We start from the raw sequence: 22,397 nt of genomic DNA, 5'->3' as shown, positions 1-22,397 counted from the left end.
AGACTTTCGGTTCTTCGGACATCCCTTTTTCAATAAAAGGGTAAATTTGATTGGTTGGTTGGGCAGGTGCACAATATATTCTAGAGGACGAATAGTCATGGGAGCGTGGAACAAGTCAAAAAAGAATTAATAAAGTCAGTAAAAAAAATGTGAAAGAAGCACGTATGTAATTAAATTGATAAATAAGGGGTATAACTGGAAATAAAATAGTGAGCCAGCCAGCCAGCAACTTTAAAGGGACATTTTGAAAAATGTCAAAGTTGGTGGTAGGTCACACAACTCACAACGCGGCGAACATTTTGCACATGTTTACAAGCAGAATCTTGACAAGTCTCCATCCCGGTAAAATCGATCCTTGTGGTTTACAGAGCCCCTGTATTTCCTCATATTTATATCTTTGTCTTGTATACTCTTTTAGTTACATAGTTGTCCTTTATTTTTATTTTTATTTTTCTCTCTCTCTTATATTAACAATAATAACAATGCAGGTAGACATATTCCCTAATAGTCCATAATCTTCTTGTTTTACATACAATAAGAAATCATGAATATATACTAATTTATCGATCTTGCCATAAGAACAAGGTTAAAATCTAAAATGGAGTTTTCTTTTTGAGTATCGAAATTTCATGACATATTCTCTTATTGAATACCAACTTCAACACAAGGCACATTGTATGAAATTCAAATGTTTTACTTGTGATATCAGCTTGGAAATGATGGTTGTCACCCAATAGATACTGCCACTAGCAGACCTTCTAATGAACAAGGAGATGCAGCTGCATATTGCCTCTCTGTTGAGGTTTTGTGGTGCGCTCTAGGTGTTCGATGAATTGTCTCAACAAGAATTGAAGGCGATGAGTTGTTGTTGGGCATTGGGTTGTTTCTGCAGGCAACACCTCTTTTTTTTTTCTTTTTCTTTTTAAAAAAAGTAATTATAAAATATCCAGGTCAAAACGACCTCATTTTGGATTAGGGCTTAATTAATAAATAAAATAAAATAAAGCAATTCGTGGGCTTTAACAAGCTCTGATGTTTAGGCTACTTAAAAAATGATAAAGGGCTATAAAACAAAAAGGTTTTTAACAAGCTCTCTTTTTCTTCTTGTTAAATTAATTGTTTGGCTTAAATTAATCGCGGGTGAAGATAGTTTTCAATTCGGGAATTCTTTCTCAAGACGGCAATTCAGCTACTTTTCTCAAACACAAACACACTTTTTCTTTTCTTTCCTTAGCAAATTATTTTTATAATGAAATTTCTGGGTCCGTCAGTAGATATTGCACCTATACTTCACTTTTAGCATGAATGTATAAGGAGCCCAACTCCTTATAAATTCATGATAAATCAATGTGGTAGTACTATTGGGATGTTTTGCTATCCCAATCAATTATGTATGACGAAACCTGATCGGTTAGTAATAACAAAACAATGATATTTCAGAGTGACATAAAAGTTTTTTTCCACTAGTTCAGCCATTTTCTTTGCTGATTATCATGATCAAATGACAAGTGAAATTAGTGGCAATTAAAATTAATTAAACACAAAACTAAAAGGCATAACTTGGACTTGGAGAGAGAATGCCGGTAAAACAAGGTAGTGAGGTAATGAGGGCCAAAAACTAGAAGTGCCAGCCAGAGTTGTTGTGAAATTGTAACGTAGTTACAACGCGGCGAACATGTCACGCATATTTACAACTACACAACCACCCAGTAATACCAGAAGTTGCGGTTCCTAATTGGACACACTTTCATCCAAGCCCTTCTATTTTCTTATATTTGTATCTCTGTCTTGTCTACTTATTTTATTCTCGAGTTGCCCCCTCTCAATTAATTTTTTTTCCCTACAAATATGTAGACAATTGACTACTAATTCAATTTAGAACAAGGGACTTTTTTCTTTTGTTGGATAGAACAAGGGACTTACTCTTTTTTTTTTTTTTCTCTTGCTTTTGAACATGGGACTTGATTAAATATTATGCTGGATTGGATTGGACTACACTAAAAGAATAATGTCTATGTGCATGGTACGGTATGAGGTTTAATTATAGTCCAATTTATTTCTAATTGTCTAGTTATTGGGATTCATATTGATTCATACTTTTTACATGAGTTTATTATCTTATATTATTTGAAATCATTTTCCGAATTACAATATAGTTCAATGTAACGTCTTAAACAAAACTTACAAAGTGCAAGAAGAAATTAAGAGACTAGATATAAGGATACAATTATGTAAATGGAGAGTTTCACACCCCACATAGCTACAATTTTTAAGATACACTCCTCTATACTTGACTTGTTACTCAAGTTAACCTTTTTAGAATTAGAGTCATTTTCCTTTTCAAAACAAGAAAAAAGAAAAAAGAAAAAGAATTAGAATCCTTTCCTTGCCTTGAAGAAGAGATTACCTATTTGTACATAGTGGTTTTGTTTTGGTTTTCTTTTAAAACACACAATCACATAACACAAAATTTGTGATTTTAATTATAATTCTATAATCCTTTGTTTGGATAAAGGAATTGAAAATTGCATAGAATTCTAAAATAACGAAATTTCAATTTCTTGGAATTGAAGATTTCAGTATTTGAATTTATATACGTCAAATTTTGTAAAATGACACTATGGAAATTGAAAAATGACGCCTATTAAATCAGGAATTTGATGACCCAATTTCTACGATTTTTTTCGCATGTTATTTAATAAATTTCATACTTAAATTGCCAAAGAAGATAAATTCTTGACTTTTAACTATTAAATTCTCGATTTTTAGCTAACTTTGGAGTTATTTTTCCTCATTTAAAAGGACGGTAAATGAAAGGATTGGTTTGCAAATCCGTTTTTTAAAAGGTTCAACACACAAATAAGTAGTATGGACCAACGAAGCACCTAAAAAGAAACCCAATTGGCAAAAATATTAAGGAAAGACCAACGAAGAACCACCAAATAGACGAAAAAAAAACAATTAATAAAAATAAATAAATAAACGCATTAGGCTAGGGAAAACGCGAAGGCAGGCAGCTATATAAACGAAGCCGCATGAGCCCTCTGCCGTCACAGAAACCTCTCTTTCTCTCTCTCTTGTCTCTCCTTTCCCATTTTATGGGCTCCGACGCCTGGGACGTCTTCTAAGTTCCAATTCCAGCTTCCACTTCTTCTCCTTTTCCTCCATTTTCTTTCACTTTCTCGCCCTTTCTTTCTCCAACAATTTTAGAGAGAGAAGAGGGGGAGAGAGAGAGAGAGAGAGAGGAGAGAGATATATACAAGTCATACACAATATACAACACACAGAGATTAACCAGACAGCAAGATGGGGATCAAGCTGGTGGAGATTTTGGATCAGGGAGTGAGAATCGCTGCCAGATCTTATTCTCATTGCCCTCAGACCAGCCGCATGTACTACCATCCGCCTCCGCCCAGCCATGAAGACCACCACAACCTCCACAACTTTGGCGGCGGCGCCACCACTTCCGGCGGCGATGCTACGACGGCCCAGATGCGGTGTTTTGGTCCCAAGAAGGCTGATACCAATGAGTTTATTATTCTTTTCTCTGTTTGATTCAGTATTGTTATTGAGGCAAAACGCTTATACACATTGAGATTTTGGGTTATTCATTGGCAAACTTTTTTCCTTTTCTAATTACTGCGGTTATTTTTTTATTTTCAGGGATGAGTTCATTAACATGATTAAATGATGGTTGATATTCAAATAGTTATTGGTCTGATATAAATTATGCTATCAATCTAAATGATTGTTAATACAGGAATTAACTTTTTGATTAATTTATAGGAAATCATTTCTCTTTACAAATGAATCACGGTGTGACATGTGTGTTGGAACAGTTCCTTTTATATGTGGAGAGGAAAACATTGTATGATTTATGGATCCCAAGGAGGTCTTTAATATTGGATTATGGAGATCAATTTCTAAATTTTGTCGAAATTGAATATAGAAGATGAATTAGTTATGAAAGAAACTTATTATCTTTAAAATGACGGGATATTAACACCTTATAACTTATGTCTTCAAATTCCCACAAAATGAAATTTTTTTAAACTCTAATTTCATTTCTTATTCAAATATATTTCAAATAATCCAATCTATTTCGAAGGGCCAAGCAAGGGAGGGTGGCTGAAGTGGGAATATAATAAAAATTGGTGCATTTTGATGGTGGGTTGGTTTGGGACTTTGGGGGTAGGCAAGGCTGGTTGTGTGTCCAACGCCTTTATCAAATGAAATGGTGTTACAAAATTCAAACTACTTTTTCTAATTTTCTAATTGATTTACATGGATACATCTCATGATGAGTTTGTTCATAGGATGTGAGAGTTGAGAAAAGAAACGCGTTGAATTGTTAAACATTTTGCAAATTGTATGATTGTGACCTGTGAACATAATTAAACCTAATTGAAAATGAAGAGGAGCCAGGTCGATTGAGTCTTGCACAGCCAAAAGTTGTTAGTTTTCTATTTTTATTTTGGTCAAACTAATGATTTGAATGTTAGTGAGGTACCATGAATTTGTAAAATAAATATAAAAAGGAAATAATAAGTGCATTAAAATTAAATGAATTGACAGACATGAACTTTTACTATAAAAAAAAAAATTTATACTGTTTATGCTACTTTAAACACACACAAAAATTGTATAAAACGCTAGTCTGGTGATACTCCTACTCAAGATCTGCCATGTATCTTTTTTGAAAAGAAAATTAAAAAGAATTTACCCATGGACTTTGTCTTACAAGTTTACCATTCAACATTAATTACTCTAACCTATCTCCACCGTCTTCCCTGTGCTATTGACGCCACCTAGCCGTCTTTGCATCTCCCTCTCCACCCAGTCTTCTTCCCTCCTCCGTCTTCCCTGTGCTATTGACGCCACCTAGCCGTCTTTGCATCTCCCTCTCCACCCAGTCTTCTTCCCTCCTCCCTCACCACCCACCCGGCCTTTCCGTTCCTCCCATTCTTAGTAAAAAATCAAACATATTTAGAAAACCCAAAAATCTTGAAAATCAGTGCAAACCCATTAAACATAAAACAAAAATCTTCAAAATCTCCTATGACGACAACCCACTAGTGAAAGAAGGGTATGTTTGATGTTGATATTATTGGAGGGGGATTGCAGCCAAGGGCCGCAGTGCAAGGTAAGCAGATTGCCGATAGGGAAACTGTTGCAGTCTTCTTGTTTTCTTTTTCCTTTTTTTTTTTTTCAGATTTTATTTTATTTTATTAAGGGTAAAGTTAGAAGACAAAGTCCAACAGTGAAATTTTTTTAATTTTCTTCTCAAAAAAGGCACATGGTAGATTTTGAGTGGAAATATCACCAGTTGACGTGGTGATACCGTATCACTCTATAATTTCTCCTCGTTTGGTTCACGAAAAGGAATTGAATCAATACCCATGCCTTTCTCAAGGAAGGGAAATTGAAGAATTCTTTCCAATGTTTGATAATGGTAGGAAAGTGAGTGGGAAATATCTTTTTTTCCTTCCATATTTGGTTTATGCATGAATGAAACACACACTTGGTTTAGTTTTCCAATTATTCCCACTAGCCTCCCTGCACGCGCTTCCGCGCGTGCGAGAGGCTTTTTTTTTTAAATCACGCGCTACGCGCGACTTACATAGTTTGAGTAATATTTTTTCGCAATTGTATTTATATAGGTGTCCGTTTCAATAGTTTCATATTTTAATCGCATGAGTCTGATGCATGATCGTCTTAAAAGTTTTCCTTTTATCGCCCGTATTTTTCTGGATGAAACTATTGAAACGGACATCTATATAAATACAATTGCGAAAAAATATTACTCAAACTATGTAAGTCGCGCGTAGCGCGTGATTTAAAAAAAAAGCCTCTCGCACGCGCGGAAGCGCGTGCAGGGAGGCTAGTCTAATGAACTTTAAGAGCTAGGGGGATTCTTATATATTCAATTAATGACCAACACGTTAATATTATCCAAAGCAAATCCAACATTAATAGGAAAATCTCAAATAATTTAAGTAATATAATATTTTCATTCTACATAACATCGCGTGATTAGATTCTGGACATAAATATTTACATAATATGCACATAGGAGGAAGACATGCAACGATCAAGATCACTTGAGCCACCCGTTCCTCTCTAAATGATCTTTCACTTTTTCATTGTCAATCTATACATACATAAATAACATGAGATGAGACCAAGTTTAAACACTCCCCTTTAAATTTGTAATTGACAAATTTTAGCATAATTTGGGAACACGTATACTCACCTTCACTTTTGATAGCAATTGGACGACTGCTTAACTATGATTCATACTAAAAAAATAAACAGTAATTAGAATGAAGCACAACAATCACATAATTATATAGCCTCAAAATACCTCATTCATTCCAACTTGAAGCAAATGCAATTTAGGTAAGCAAAAGCAGAGATCGAGAGATCAGGAAATTTGTTAATTTGATAACAATATCCAGAAGACACAATATGAAACTGTAAATCTCCTTCTACGCACTACAATGGGGTTGGCTTAACCAACAAAGTAGAAAAACAAATGCTACCAAGAGATGAAAAATATGTTCAATTGTTGAAACAAATACCACTGAGTTCCAAATCCAAGGTTTTGGCAACTACCCACTAAAAAGCCAACACAAATCAATGGCCAGTGTGGAAACCCCTACATCTATTAGCTGGAGAAACAAAGGAAAACGCCAGAAAACAGAATCAAAATTCTTACTTTATAAATTACCATAAAGAACTTTTTTTTTAATTTTTATTTTTTTTAATTTTTTTAATTTGTAGATACCATAAAGAACTTAAGCAGACCAAGTACGTGATTTACACCAAGTCAAATGCAGCTAGCTGATAATATCATTAAACCCAGCAAAATTAATTCACAAAAAAAGAATTCAAAAATCCCAAACCAAAATATGAGAGAGAGAGAGAGAGAGAGAGAGAGAGATTCATACCATTGACATCAAACACATCAAATCTAAATGCTTTCTTCATTGGTGCTCTAGCGAAACAACATCTATATATAATCAAAGAAATTCCATTATGATCAAAAAATTAGAGATTAGTGATCAAAAAATTAGAGATTAGTGATAGTAAACAGATCAAAAAGAGGAAGACATGGTCTAATATATGAGAAATTCAAATATCACAACAAAAAACAGGTTCAAAGAACAACAACATTGAGCAAATTCCAAGCAAATTCCAAGCAAACCATGAGTTGCAACCATGCAGTATCAATTAGAAAGCAAGTTAACATATAAATAAAAATAGCCTAACAGATATACGTTGCTTATAAATAGCAATCTGTGAAAATAAAAGATGTCCAAAGCAGAGCAGTCAATGAAAAAGTAAATGCTCACTTTACGCATTCACTCAATTTCCCTGTATTCTGGCTCTCAACGATCTTCAGAATCAATGACTTGTTCTCGTCCAAGTACTGCAGTAAAATTTAATGAAATCAGGAACAATTAATTTAAACCCATATATATATATATATATATAATCAAAGAAATTCCATTAGGATTAAAAAAAATTAGAGATTAGTGATAGTAAACAGATCAAAAAGAGGAAGACATTGTCTAATATATGAGAAATTCGAATATCACAACAAAACACAGATTCAAAGAACAACAACATTGAGCAAGCATATTGATGAAATTACTTCATGGAATTACTTCATCGACTCTTAAGCTACATATTTTTGGGGAAAATCACAGCTAATCAGTAACAACAACATTGAGATTCAGAGTGATTAACTGGAATTTAGAAACAAAGGAAAACGCCACAAAACAGAATCAAAATGCAGATACCATAAAGAACTTAAGCAGGCCAAATACTATCTGCAACGTAGGTTGAACATGTTAGAGCTAAAAGGGATTTGCTTGCAGAGGTTGCTAGTCACTGCATTGTGAAACTCTACTATTCCTTTCAAGATGCTGACTACTTGTATCTAATCATGGAGTATCTACTTGGTGGTGACATGATGACTTTGCTTATTGAGAAGAGACTTTGACTGAAACTGTTGCAAGATTTTACATTGCCCAAAGTGTTATGGCTATAGAATCTATTCATAAACATAACTACATTCACAGGTTGGTTTATCCAGTTGTTTACAGGCTTGCCAACGTATTAGAAGCTGGATTCTCTTGAACAGCAATATTATATTAATAATTGTGCATCAGGAACATAATGTAACTCTTGCATTTGTATTAATAATTGTGCATCTGTAACTCTTGCATTTGTTACCCCAAGTCAAATGCAGCTAGCTGATTATCATTGAACCCAACAAAATTAATTCACAAATAAAAAAGAAAGAGACAGAGAGAAACCAAGATAAAATTAGCCAAAATAGAGAAGATTAAACTTCGAAAATCAAACACCCAAATTCAGAAATCCTAACAAATTCACAAATAAGAATGAAAGAGACAGAGAGAAACCAAGACAAAATTGGCCAAAATAGAGAATATTAAACTTCGAAAATCAAACACCCAAATTCAGAAATCCTAACAAATTCACAAATAAGAATGAAAGAGACAGAGAGAAACCAAGACAAAATTAGCCAAAATAGAGAAAATTAAACTTCGAAAATCAAACACCCAAATTCATACAATCCTAACAAACAATCTAAAACTTGGAAGAGCACGTGTGATGACAAAAAAGAAATAGGATTTGAAATAATAACCTGATAAATAACTTGAACACTATCCCTCCTGTACGAATTTAAATATTCTCTCTTTCTGAGTGTGAACCCTACCTCCTTTATCTGAGCACAAAGGATTTTTAGTTATACCAGCACCAACAAAAAACACATCATAAGAAAAGCAACAAAAATTGGGGGAGACTATATTGAACCCAACAAAATTAGAAATATACATGCATTAAGACAAAAAAACGGATGCTTTACCTTCAGTTACAGGATAACAGGTGTGGTGCGGAATGAGAAAGGAAGTTTTTCGAGTCTGGCCAGTCTTTACACCGGGTGCTCTTGGGTGATTACTCGCAATTTCGATTTCGATTTCTGAAGCAGAAAAGGTGCCAATGAAGTGGACGAAGAAAAATATAGGTAACATGGTGGTGATGGTTTCTAAAATTGTGGAAACCGTCAGCTTCGTGGGTTCTGAACCCGTGCAATTTTTCTCCACGTTCTTCAGATTTTCTTCTTTGAGAGAAGCACATCACGACTTAGGTTTGTATAGCACGACTCGCTTTTTCTATTTTGTTTTTCTTTTTGTTCTTTTTTAAATCAGGGGTGTTTTACTATTTCACCCTCTTTTAATTAAAATTGTGTGCTTTTATTTTTTTGTTTAACAAAGGGCATATTCAGAATTTTTGAATGTTTCACCATTCTCTTCCTTTTGCTTTATATATATAGATAAATTAAAAATATGCAATAAAAAGTATACTAATGCATGCCTTGGTATTTTTAATTGTTAATAAGGGTAAATTGGTCATTAAAAAAATATAAAATTAATGCTTGTGAATGCTTTTTTACATCTCTGAACTTACCAAATGTGGGAAATCATTCACAAACCCCTTTTCCTACAAACCAAACACAACCTATACTAACGTAATATTTCTTTGATGAATCTTTTTTTTTTTTTTCTTTCCATAACCTTAGACGGGTCATGATTGTTTTTCCATAAAAGAATATAAGTCCTGATTTTTTTTCCTTTTAATGTTAAAAAAAAAAAAAAGAGTAAAAAATTTAGGCTTTTTTTTTTCTTTTTATTTATTTATAAATTACCAGGAGCCAATACATTTGTATTCCTTTACCTATTCAACGAATGTCGAGAATATTACCTCTTTTGACTTATGGCATATTTATTAATCCGAAATTGAGGAGGAGTTGGATTGAGAAGAGTTAGATTTCGATTCCTATTGAAGTTGTTTACTAAACCATATGGAATTGGAGTAGGAGTGGTACTAATTTCTTATAAGTTCTTTACTAAATTCACATGAATTGGAATTGAACCAATGTGATTACTAAAATGCCCTCGTTGTTGGGTTAAAGTTGATGACAAATTTGAAAATTTTAAAGTTGTGTGAAGATATAATGAGTAAAAAAGATGGATAACTAATGTGTTAGTTTTCCAGAAATTAGAATACCACCTCTCACCCAAGAGTCCAATCCCTCCAAAATGAATTCCTGATTTTGTGTGTGTCTCATTTGCAATTTGATTCCTCCATGTGAAAGTAAACACAGGATTACCCATAATAAAAATTCAACTCCTTGTTTTAATTTTGGTTATGAATTAGTAAACATTCCATTAATTCAAAAGTAATTTGTTCCCTTAATGCTCGAATCACCAATAGTATGGAATTGTCTTTGATTTGATAAAATAATTCATTTTCTTAATTAAGATGATTACGGAAGCAAAACATTTACACACAATGTTATTCTTACTCTACAAAAACAATAAAAAATAGTAGATGACAAATCCACACACACAACACAAGATTTCAACTGGCTAATCCCATTTAGATGTTACCAAACCTAGTAAACTTAGAAATGCATGACATAGTTTCTTAATCATATTATATCGGGAAAGGGAAAAGGAGAATTCAAACACAAAATTTAAGGCATAAAATAACTTGTTTCTGGCTCACTGTTCCCTTTCTCTATTTCTTTAGTGAACCTGAAATAAGAGCATTTGTTTTTAAATAAAAAATAAATACTCTTAACCGCTAAAGTTATAAGCCAAAAATAATGAGATTAATTGCACCCATTAGCTGATTTTGGGGTTGCCACCAACTTTGGCACCAAACTTGAGTTGGTTGAGGATAGTAGTGGGCTGGTGATGTCAAGCTCAAGCTTAACAAAAGAAAAAGAGGTGAAATTGGTTGGATCTGGACTAAAAATATCTTGCTCCCAAGCTTTACATTTGAGAAAGACTAAGAAAACAGATTCTTTTGACTTATAGAACTTGGCCCACAATTGGCTAAGCATTAAATTCGATTCTAGAAGACCACAACTTGGTCATTGAATACCAATCTTTCTGTTACAGTGGCTGAGTTTAACTCCGGAATTTTCTAACAAGTAACAGTAAGTCTATAAAAAGTGAAGACCAACTGAATAATTTTAGTACAATTTTTTTTATTTAATCTTTCATTTGTTTATGTAAATTATTGTTTTTCAATGAGCCAGCAAGTAGTTGTTGACACTTTTTTATCCAATAAGATTTAGACTTTCAAAATAGAGCTTTTCATATCGTTACAGCAATTCGAAGTAAATCCATAGATAAGTCCGTTAGGATATCAAGAACTTGCCGACACAAGTCATTAGGGAAGGTTTTATCCATATTTATTGTACTGCCAATGGTGTGGCTCATCGTATGGCACACTTTGCCTTTCATATTAGAGCTTTTATGTACTAGTTTAAGAAACTCCCTGATTTTATTTTTGATATACTGTATGAGAATTGTAATTCATAATTAAGGAATTGTACTTTGTCCTCAACATGAATTTAGATTTGCACTAGTTATAGCACATCAACAATATTTTATTTGCTTATCATTAAAAAAATATTAAGACTTAGACTCAAATTTTCTCCAACAAAATGAAGACAAGTGTCGCTAAACCAAATACTCATCGGACTTATTCATGACTTTGGTGCTCGCAAAACAAGCATACAGAAACTTCACACTGAGGCTTTAAATGATGGAGATAAATTTCTAGGATTTTGAAGATTGTGTTAAGAATAAAGAGAAATTAGTGCTAGTTATGAGTCAGTAGAAATGGTCAACAAAGATGGCCTAAATACAGGTTGCACATCGATTTTTATTGTGTGAAAGAGACTGAGACATTTTATGCCTTCCTTTGATCATGTTCATTGAAATATTCCTCAACAAATGGTAAAAGGGAAATAATTTCTTGGCAGAGGAAACAATATCTTCTATCAGATTAAATTCAAAGAATAGAAAAAAGAAGGCAGCATGTTCATTGTGGATCCCATGATTTATAGTAAATCTGATTTACTCCTGCACATGTTGCTGCTGAACAAGTCCAAATCCTCACATGGTAGCACATATTATATAGACTTTGTAATAGGGGTGTTGATTCTTCTGTTTAGTTATTGGCATGGGTGGTACCATTTTTTATTCCGGGGTTTTATCCCTTGTATATTTTCCTAGAAAAATTTTAACGAGGCCACTGTTAACATGTCGGTTACTTACCTTATAATGTTCTGTTTTGGGTGGAATGCATTACCAGTTATGTGGCTAAAATATCTACATTCAAGAGTAGGACAAGAGACAATGCTGGAAAAAAATGGCCCCCGGGAATGAAAAATTTTGTGAAAAAGTTTTAGAGGAAGGAACGAGAACAAGTTGAGGTGAGGGCCTCATTCTAGTACAACTGTTCACTTACAATTGCTTTTTGTAGTCTAATTAGATCCAATGAAGTTGTTAGTTTTCTATTTTTAAAATTTTGATTTTTGTCAAACTAATGATTTGAAGGTTAGTGAGGTGCCATCATATATTTCTATAAATGATTTAAAGGAAATAATAACTGCATTAAAAGTAAATGAATTTACATATATGAACTTATTACTCAATAAAAATTGGTACCGTATATGCCTTCACCAAAAAAAAAAAAAGGAATAAGAGAATTCTATTTTAAAAAATGTTATCAATTGAACGCATTAATCAGCCTATACTTTAGGTCTCGTTTGTTTCACAAAAAGAAATTGAGGTAGGGGATTGGAAATCAAAAGATTTCTTCCTAATGTTTGGTAATGTTAGGAAAAAAAGTAAATATCATTTTATTTTATTTTTCATATTTGATTTGTGTAGGAATAAAAACACACTCGGCTTAGTTTACCAATTATACCCATGAATTAAAAATATGCAATAAAAAGTGTAATTCTTATGGGCCTTGGTATGTTTAATTCTTAATAAGGGCATATTGGTCATAAAAATATATAACTAATGCTTGTCTTGGTTTTCTATGGGAAGGGAAAAATAAGCTTAAGGTGAATGCAAGATACAATTTTGCATGCCTAGACTTTTCATGACAACCAAATGCAGCCTATACTGAAGTAATATTTCTTAGATGAGTCTTTTTCTTTGATGACCTTAGACAAGTCATGATTTTTTTTTTTTTTCCATAAAAGAATATAAGTCTTGATTTTTTTTCTTTTAATGTAAATTTTTTTGACATTTTTAAACTGGAATCCGATAAGTTTGTATTTCCCTTACCTCTTCAACAAAGAGAATATTACCTCTTTTGACTTAATTCAAAAGTAACTATTTCCCTTAATGCTCGAATCACCAATAACATGGAATTGGCTTTGATTTAACGAATTAATTCATTTTCTTAATTAAGATGATTATGGAAGCAAACCATTTACACACAATGTATTAACAAATAAAAATAGCAGATGACATAACCACAGACACAACACACGATTTCAACTAGCTAATCCCATTTAGACGTTATTGTATAGCAAACCTAGTAAGACTTAAAAATGCATAGCATTTTTTCTTGATCATATTATATCGAGGAAGGAGAAGGAGAATTCAAACACTGGATGTAAGGGATAAAATAACTTATTTCCTGTTCATTGTCCCCTCGCTATATTTCTTTACTGATCCTCAAATATAAGCGTTTCTAAATAAAATAAATAAATTAGTAAATACTCTTAACTGCTAAAGCTATAACCCCGAGAATAATGAAACAGACTTGAGTTCGTTGAGGATAGAAGTGGGCTGGTTTTGTCAAGCTTAGCAAGATAAAAAGAGCTGAAATTGGTTGAGTTATCTAACTCTGGAATATTCTAACAAGCACCAGCTGAATAATTTTTGTACAATTTTCTTATTTAATCTTTCATTTGTTTGTGTAAATTCTTATTGTTCAATGAGCCAGCAGCATATACTTGTAGACACCTTTTTTTTTATTTTTTTTTAATTCAATAAGATATAGGCTCAAATTTTATCCAACAAAGTGAAGACACGTGTCACTAAACCAAATAGTCATCGGACTTATTCACGAGTGTCACTAAACCAAATAGTCATGAGTTTGGTGCTCGCAAAACTAGCGTACATAAATTTCACAGAGGCTTTAAATGATGGAGATAAATTTCAAGGATGTTGAAGATTGCGTTAAGAATAAAGAGAAATTAGTGCTAGTTATAAGTCAGTAGATATTGTCAACAAAGATCACCTAAACACAGGCTGCACATCGATTTTATTGCGTGAAAGAGATTTTGACACTTTATGCCTTCCTTTGAGTTGTTCCCATAATTGATAATAGATCTGATTTACTCTAGCACATGTTGCCAGGGCCACCAAAAATAAAAAAACAATAATACTAATAATAATAATATATACATATTAAATAGAGGAAAGAAACAAACAGAAACCCAGCTGAAGCAGGGTGGAAACGTCATTCTTTCATATCCAAATGGAAGTCAAGGCTAAAAAATATTCCTCGGGCAAATAAACATGAAAAATAAACTCACAGCAAATGAACACAAACAAACTGAGAGAGCTCTCAAGTCAGGTAGCACGGTCAACACCCAATTATAACATACTTGTCCAAAACCATAACAGGTTAACACTACCATTTTACTGACTCTCTGAAAGCGGCTTCCGGGCCAAGAAGAAATACATCGGTGTAAAAATCTCTCTCCTGAAAGACGTTCATCAAAAAAAATTTCAGCAGCCAATATATGCAAGCCTCTAGACTGATTAAGGCAAATTGTAATCTAATTTACCATTGTTATGCTCCAATTACAAGGAGAAAATTTAATGGCTCTGCTTTCAATATGATAACAAAGGGAAAAAATTTCCAGTCCAACATCACCAGTCAATGCAATTGTGAGTTGCCTAAAACTATAATTATGAAGTCATGGCCTGTTGGTTCTTGTTTGAATCCCAGACACAAGATACCTCATATCTTAGCAAAATTACTTTTTCCCATATAAGGTGCATGGAGGTTCAGGTCTATAAAGAGAAGAGAATAAGCATGCTGTAAAGAACACTTACTTTCCACCTTCCACTAGCCCTTCAGCTGCTTTCTCCAGAAAATCTTGAACCCTTTGGCTTCCTGGTGGTGCAAGTCCAACAAATTCTAAAGCCTTGACCTACAAAAATAACATACTCAAGCATTGATCAACTACATCAAGTATTTTGATAGCACAGGAATATTCAATATTCCACATCAACATGCACCATAAGAAAGTGGGTCTCCAAATTTATTGAACGACCATCATATTCATTAACTCTTACCATGTTTTTAGTAATAAAACGCCCAACAGCTGTTAGACGAAAGCTGAAATCCGACTTTTGTCCAAAGGCAAGTACCAAGATTGAGGTGAGTCCACTGCAAGATCATTCTCCCATATCACCTATGGTCACAATGAAAAGAAAAAACAGAAAATTAAAGCCAATCTTTCTTCTGTATATTTCATAAAGAAGGAAAACTTCCTACCAACCTCAAAACCGGCTTGTTTCAAAGCTTCAAGACACTTTCCTGTCAATCTGATGTCTGGGAGGCCATCACCAATCTCAATTTCCGCCTGTGTTAATAAAGTTATTTTTATGTATATTCACAATCTAGAATCTGTTCATAAGTAAATTAAGCATCTATCACCAGCTCCATTTCATGCTTCTGGTTTCTCTTACCTTAATTTTTTGATGTTCTTGGTTATTGTTATCGAACGCATCAGTCATGCACCACTCATATGCAGCAAAACATTGACCGGGTTTTAATACTCTGTAAATCTCCTTGTAGCATCCATACTACCCAGAACAAAAAAAAAAGTTAAGCCAACAGAAACAGGGAGAAAGTATTGAGCTAACTAAAAGAGTAGGAAAAAAGAATGACTTACTGCATCCGGTGCATGGCAGGTAGCTTCAATTGCATATACTGCATCAAATGAATTCTCAGGAAAAGGTAGTTTCATGAAGTCAGCCTGCACCATTTAGAAACACGTACAAAGAATGAAATCTATAACACAAACTAGTTCTCTCCACGTTCTGTTAAGTCTACTGCAGGAAGAAAAAAACAAAAGGTAATTTCTACAAAGAACATGAAACTCATAAACAATACCACCGACCTTTACAAAATTGCAGGTTTTGTCCACTCCTACGATACGGTTTAGTTCCTGTGGAGCAAACAAAAGCATGATATAGCATTAGCCACTTTGAAACTGAAGCATTAGAGTTGTCCTTTCTAATATATAAAAATAAATCTTCGACTTTCTATTTCCATTGACTAAATTGAGCATTGTCTGTTGGACAAACAATTATCTTGAGATACCATCAAGGCTAATCTAAACAACGCATCGCCAGTATATATTTACCTTTCCTCTTGTGATCTGATATTCATTGTTGTTCAACCCAGTAATTGATGCTGAGCTGCACAAACCACCGTACAAAAAGCATTGTTACAACTGACATCAGCATAACAAGTATTTACACAAATCACAGTGATATCATCTTACTTATTTAAATCATATTTTAACCATAAGCCTAATAGGATGTCAGCAAATAAGGTGTTTTCAAAGTTGTTCTCCCAGCTAATAACAACCATTCGCTTTGTATTGTTATAATCAATCAGAACAATGACAATAATCTAATAATCAATATTATTTTGATAACTATACAAAATTATGAATATAATTATTCGGTAGAACCCAGCAACAAAATCAATATTCATAAGAATGAAAACAACTATAGAAAATTAATCTTCACTAGAAAGCATAGTCTGCATATTTGCCACTTCATAATCAAACATTACAGCCACAAGAAGGCAGAGCTACCCCAACTGAAGCCTGAATAAAAGAAATGGCAATCACCTGAAGCGAGCTATTTCTCTCAGTGGTCCTCCAATTCCACAACCTACATCCAGAACCTAACACAAAAATATGGAAAACCAAGTCAATAATATAAAGGGTATCTCTCTCTGGCTAATCTATAATCCACTACATCTACTTAGTAAGACTAACTTTCTGTCCAGGTTTCAGTCCTAGTTGTAAAGCAAGGAAGTGCTCATGTCGCTTGATACTCTCTCGAAGAGACTCCCCTTTCCATCTTCAAGAAACAAAGACATCTATCAGAAACTCTTCTACAGTACACAATATTTCATTGCTTGCACGTGAAGAGAAGAAAAAAGAGGAACCTGGGTGCAAAGTGGAAAGACTCTCCCCAGCCATACTCATAAAAGCTGGTAACAAGATCATAATATTTATTAACCTGAAATCCACACGAAACCAATTTAGTGAAAGTAGGCCACTACCAAGCTTGAACCAAAAGGCCATCCATTTAAATTTGTAACAATGAGGCGTTAATCCTTTATAATCAAAAGAGGCAATGCAAAGGCTAGCTTTCCCATATATACATAATTATCAATGTACTTAATAATCAGAAAAGTTAATAGCTAGTACAACATGAACGACACAGCTTGCTATTCTCTTGGGTCTTATCACACTAAGTAGGAGACTTTATAAGACAACACAGAAACCTTGAGGCCGAATGGATGACCATTACCAAATCTAGAATCTTTTCAATCCCATGCCTTATCCAGTATGACAAGTCGCACTATATAGCGAAAATATATATGCATTTACAAGTTTGCAGTAGTTCTTCTTCTTCTTCTTCTTTTTGGTGAGGAAGGGGGCCGAAGCCCAAACAACAAGAAACTACAAAGAGATCATCCTAGGTTTGCAGTATTTCTTGAATATTTGACATATATGGCAGATAATATCTTTCTTTTTACTAGTGGAAAGAAAACTTTTTTAAAGAGTCTCTCTTACCATGTCAGTATAGTTAGATTTTCTTGCTTCCTCTTCGCCTCCATAACAGACATGATACTTCTCATACCTGAACCATTATTCAATAAACTGATATATAAGCTGTTATCCCATAACATTTACACAGGGAAAAAAAACTCAGGTTAAAGTATTTCACACTACACCCCAAAAATATTTCTAGGAACTTTACAATGCCATGTATGAAAAGATTAAAAGTTCGGTTACAACTTACATTTAATAGTTTCACAAAATTGAACAAAATGGCTTTCAAATTCTTGTTGCATCACCTCACAAGCCATGCAACTCAATAACAAGTAAAGTACTTTGAAAATATTGTAAATCCTAGTCTTTCATCCCCATTACGTACATAACTCAAAAAAGTCCACTGTTTATTTATTTGGTCGTCTAAAGGACAACAACCAGTAATATGAAATATTAGTACTGTTTCCATGATTTCAATTTCTAAGTACATCAGGCACTTAATTGCCATGAATGCCCAGGAAAATATAAATATAAATAAATAAGTAGTAGTAGTAGTAGTAAATAGAAGTTAGATATTCAAAGAAAAAGCTTTACTACATTCGGTGAGCTAGATATTCATAACGTGCAGCCTACCACCACATGTTAGGGAGGGACACCTCACCACATCAGTCAGACTTACCCAAAATTAGGTGACTCTACAGAGACATTCCCTTACACTAAGACATGAACCAGATCAACCTTACCAAACTACATTTATCATAGTTGAACTCTATGATTTGACATCTGACAATTGAAATTAGCCCAAGTCAAAATTAGCATTAAACCCAAAAGATAAGGCAATCTAAACTTCATATTAAGTACAGATTAGAGCTCTAGCAGCTTGCACATTAGTAAGAATCAAAAAGGGAAAGCCTAAGCTAGAGAGAGAAACAGACTTAAAAAGATATTGGTAGACAGAGAGAAACAGTGAAACATCAATCTGTGGACAGAAACATAGATCAAAACATCAAGCATTTATTTCTGAGAAAGAAACAAAACCTGAAGTTTAATGGTAGAGAGCAAGGCATTAAAGAAGAATTCAAGAGAGACAAACAAAGACCAAAAACATTACTATCATCTTTTTTTAATTACCAAATAAAAGACCAAATACATCAGTATCATGGATTGATTAAAGCTGATGTAGAAAGACAAAAGGAGAGATATGGAATCAAAGCTTGAATAGGGAGAAATGTTATAGGCCCAATGGATCATTTTCTAGAGAGAGAAAGAGAGAGAGAGAATGGAAGTACTTTTCAACAGCAGAGAGAACTTCGGTTTTGTCAATCTTTCCACCAACACCCGATGCGAGATCCAATGCTCCAGCTTTCGACATCTCCTCTTGAATTTCCCAAAATCAGAGTTGCGGAGATCTACACAACGCAAACCCATTTCATGAAAAATACAAGCAAGCATTTGAATGAGAAACTTTTCTTGATTTTTCAGCAAAAACAAAAACAAAAAAGTGAAAACATGTTTTGGGCATATAATGTGGGATGATGAGAATCAGAGTTTTTACATCAAAAGGAGAATCCGAGAGAACCCGAGATAAAGGCGAGACTTTTCGGGGGAGGCTGAAGAGAGATGTGAGAGAGAGATTCGTTGAAGAAAAGCAAATTGGCTATATACAGAGTGACGACAGTCTCAAAAACAAAAGCTTAGGGGCTTGACAGGGAGAGAGAGGTGGCCAAACACTAAAGCAACGGCAAATCTCTGAATTTTCGCTGTAATTTACTTAAACAAAACTAAAAATTTATTTTAATGAAGGTTTTGGATAATGATCAAATATAGGTTGAAGAATGGTTATTTACACTGATACTCTCTGAATTTTTTTTATTTTTTTTCAAAACTCTTGAGGTTTCCGAAATTACATGTGAGGTTTCAAATTGTTTTCATAAAACATTTTCTAGAAGTTGTCCATTCAAAAATTGTTGATATAATCAAAAAAATTCTCTAAATGACAAATTAGTTTAGGGTTGCGCATCGAGACTGGAAAATCGAAACATCGATCTGCATCGGATGAAAAAAATCGAAAATAATCCGTGTTGACTAAAAAGTCAATAAACCGGCATCGAACTAAATCAGACCAATTCAAACTGATTTCGGTGCTGGTTACTTTACAAAACTGGACTATATCAACTACGTATTTTTTTATTTTAAAAAAAATTATTTTAAGTCCAATACTAAATTTATAATCCCATAACTAATATTTCCCTAGCCCATCTTCAAAGCACCTTTCTATTCTAGGCACAATCATCTCTATTTGCATGAAATTGGATCATTTGTGAATTTTTAAGCCCAAAAAAGAAAAAAATTTGTTGAAATTTGTAAAAAAAAAATTTGAAATATATATATATATATAATATCAGGTCCAAAACCTAAAAAATTGAAAACCACACCGGAATCGGTTTAAACCGAATCAACCAATTTCATTTAAAAATTTCACCAAAATCAGACCGAACCATATCAGTTGAATGATACCAATTCCAATTCCAATATAAGATGAAAACCAAACCGAACCGCACCCACTCTAAACTAGATTGCATATACACCTCATTAAACTTATTCATATTTTCACATAACCCTTCAACAATGGTTTTGATGTAACCTTTTCATAAAAAAACCAACATCATGGCAATAGAATAAATACATATTTGCTAAATGAAATAAATTTTGTTCTAAATGAAATTTTTAGGTAGGTATAATTTTCTCAATAAAAAGAATGGATTGATCAAACGTCTTTGTTTGCAACGAGTGGTTTCAAGTTCAAATGCTTATGGCACCTTATAGTATGTGTATGTGAGAAATCTCCTGCCCTTGTAATTGTATTTAAAGAAAATATATTATTCTTAATTTAAAAGTGGTTTCTAATCCTTTTTTACTTTCTTACCAAAACATTGACATAACCTTCACCCACATGTTACTCTCCATAAATTAATTAATTAATTAATTAAAGGAAAACTTCTTTGCCTTTTTCTTTCAAAAATTAGCAATATTAAAAAAATGGGACCTGATACTTGGCCACAGTAAACGCCTGAGAACCCCAACCAGCATAAGCATGAAGAACAAAATTCGAGACACTATCAAAGCCACTTTAACTAGTAAATCAGTGATGTTATTCCGGTTAGGATCAAGGACCAAAGGTGCCTTGTATGAGATCTTACATCTCTCAGCAAGCATATTCCCTAATGCAGCAATCCAATTTCTCCCATAGTCATCATCAACGTAGAGTGCAATTACCTCTCCTTATCCGTAATGGTCAATCATTGCGGCTATTGTGGCCATTTGATGTAGATCATTCTAGTTAGTTCTAACAAAGAATGGGAACTAAAGTGAAGATAGGGTGGGGTTCATTACTAAGGCTTTTAGAAGTAAAGTTTTTTTTCCATACGTTTGATCATGGTTGAATATAGTGAGTATGGTGTACTTATTAAAATTACATTTGTTTTACAATTCAATCTCTTTTGATCATTTTAAAGTGGGATGAATTAGTAATTCAATAAATAGTTTCGTAGTGAGGTGCACTCAGTTAGTTTTAAAATTCGCTTAACAGCCCTCTATTTGAATAGAATTAAAAAATATTTTTGATCACTCGGGCTAAAGTCCAAAATAATTTTGGTCACCATGATTTCAATTTTACCATTTTCGTACTTGCAATCATGAACAAATAGAGTCAAATCCATCAATTCTATCAATTAAGTCCAAAAAAATAAATACAAATAAAATGAGGCAAGGCTTATCACTCAAATTGAGCTCAGCTCCAATACCCGAGGTGAAATCCCCATTTCCATTAGACAACAGCATCTTGTCCACGATCTTGAGGCTCTCCCTTCAAGTCCTTATCACAAAGGCATCATTGACCACAATGCATGCGATGGTCTCGACCCCATTGGCCTTAAGCTCTGCGGACTTCTCCATGAATTCGGGGATGTGTTTCTGGTAGCATGTGAGAGTGAAGGCATCAGGGACGGCGAAAAGGAAGACCTTCTTGGACTTGGTGAGCTCGGAGATGGTGACGGTCTAGAAATCGACGACTGCATCGAGGTAGGAGAGGGTGGTGTCCGGAAGCTTGTTCAGACAGCGATGGTGGCGGAGATGGCCGTTTGGTGGAGGTGGAGAAGCGGAGGATGGATTTTGGGTGGGGGTAGTGTTTGATGAAAGCTTTGTATATTCTGGGTACACCAGCTACCATCCAATACACATGGGACATATGAAAATATTCTCTAATCCATATAGGACATAATAAAATAAAATATTTCTATATGTTCTATGTATATCGGATGGTGCACTAGCTAGCTAGTGTATCTTGAAACATACAAAAATTTCTCGTGTGTTGAGAGGGAGAAGGGTATAGGAGCGCTTTGAAGAGAAGGATTTGCCCATAGCTAGGGCAGTTAAGGGTGACTATTTTTTTCGAGACAAATGTTAGGTTATTTGTCAGTCTTTTTCTTTTTTTAATTTTTCGACTTAACTGATGTAATTGATGGATTCGATTAGATTTGTTCACGACTGCAAGTACAGTGATGAAATTGAGAAAATTGAAATCATGATGACCAAAATCATTTTTGACTCCAACCGAGTGACCAAAAAAGATTTGTCACCCTATTTAAATACTTACAGCTCGCTTCTTCAT

General features: G+C 33.8%; 1 protein-coding gene, 1 long non-coding RNA gene and 1 pseudogene across 2 annotated transcripts; all 3 read right to left on the bottom strand.

The window, feature by feature from the left end:
- Window positions 1–5,927: 5,927 nt before the first annotated feature.
- On the bottom strand, window positions 5,928–9,185 carry LOC117619257. The gene is made up of 6 exons (XR_004584548.1): window positions 8,900–9,185; window positions 8,678–8,758; window positions 7,356–7,432; window positions 6,951–7,012; window positions 6,254–6,299; window positions 5,928–6,151 (listed from the first exon to the last, which is right to left on the bottom strand). It is a non-coding gene; the product is annotated as an uncharacterized LOC117619257 (long non-coding RNA).
- A 5,139-nt stretch (window positions 9,186–14,324) lies between these two features.
- LOC117619806 (cycloartenol-C-24-methyltransferase) lies at window positions 14,325–19,505 on the bottom strand. Its single transcript, XM_034349844.1, is given in 15 exon segments — window positions 14,325–14,622; window positions 14,979–15,076; window positions 15,222–15,268; window positions 15,271–15,340; window positions 15,428–15,511; window positions 15,618–15,734; window positions 15,824–15,907; window positions 16,052–16,099; window positions 16,298–16,352; window positions 16,793–16,848; window positions 16,943–17,027; window positions 17,116–17,189; window positions 17,750–17,816; window positions 19,018–19,137; window positions 19,284–19,505. Coding segments are annotated over 14 exon segments (1,032 nt in total). The 5' UTR covers window positions 19,101–19,137; window positions 19,284–19,505; the 3' UTR covers window positions 14,325–14,558.
- A 1,916-nt stretch (window positions 19,506–21,421) lies between these two features.
- Window positions 21,422–22,397, bottom strand: LOC117617358 (annotated as a pseudogene).

The sequence above is a fragment of the Prunus dulcis genome, chromosome 2 (assembly GCF_902201215.1).
Source record: "Prunus dulcis chromosome 2, ALMONDv2, whole genome shotgun sequence".
Taxonomy (NCBI): Eukaryota; Viridiplantae; Streptophyta; class Magnoliopsida; order Rosales; family Rosaceae; genus Prunus; species Prunus dulcis.
This window is presented reverse-complemented; position numbering and strand designations above follow the sequence as displayed.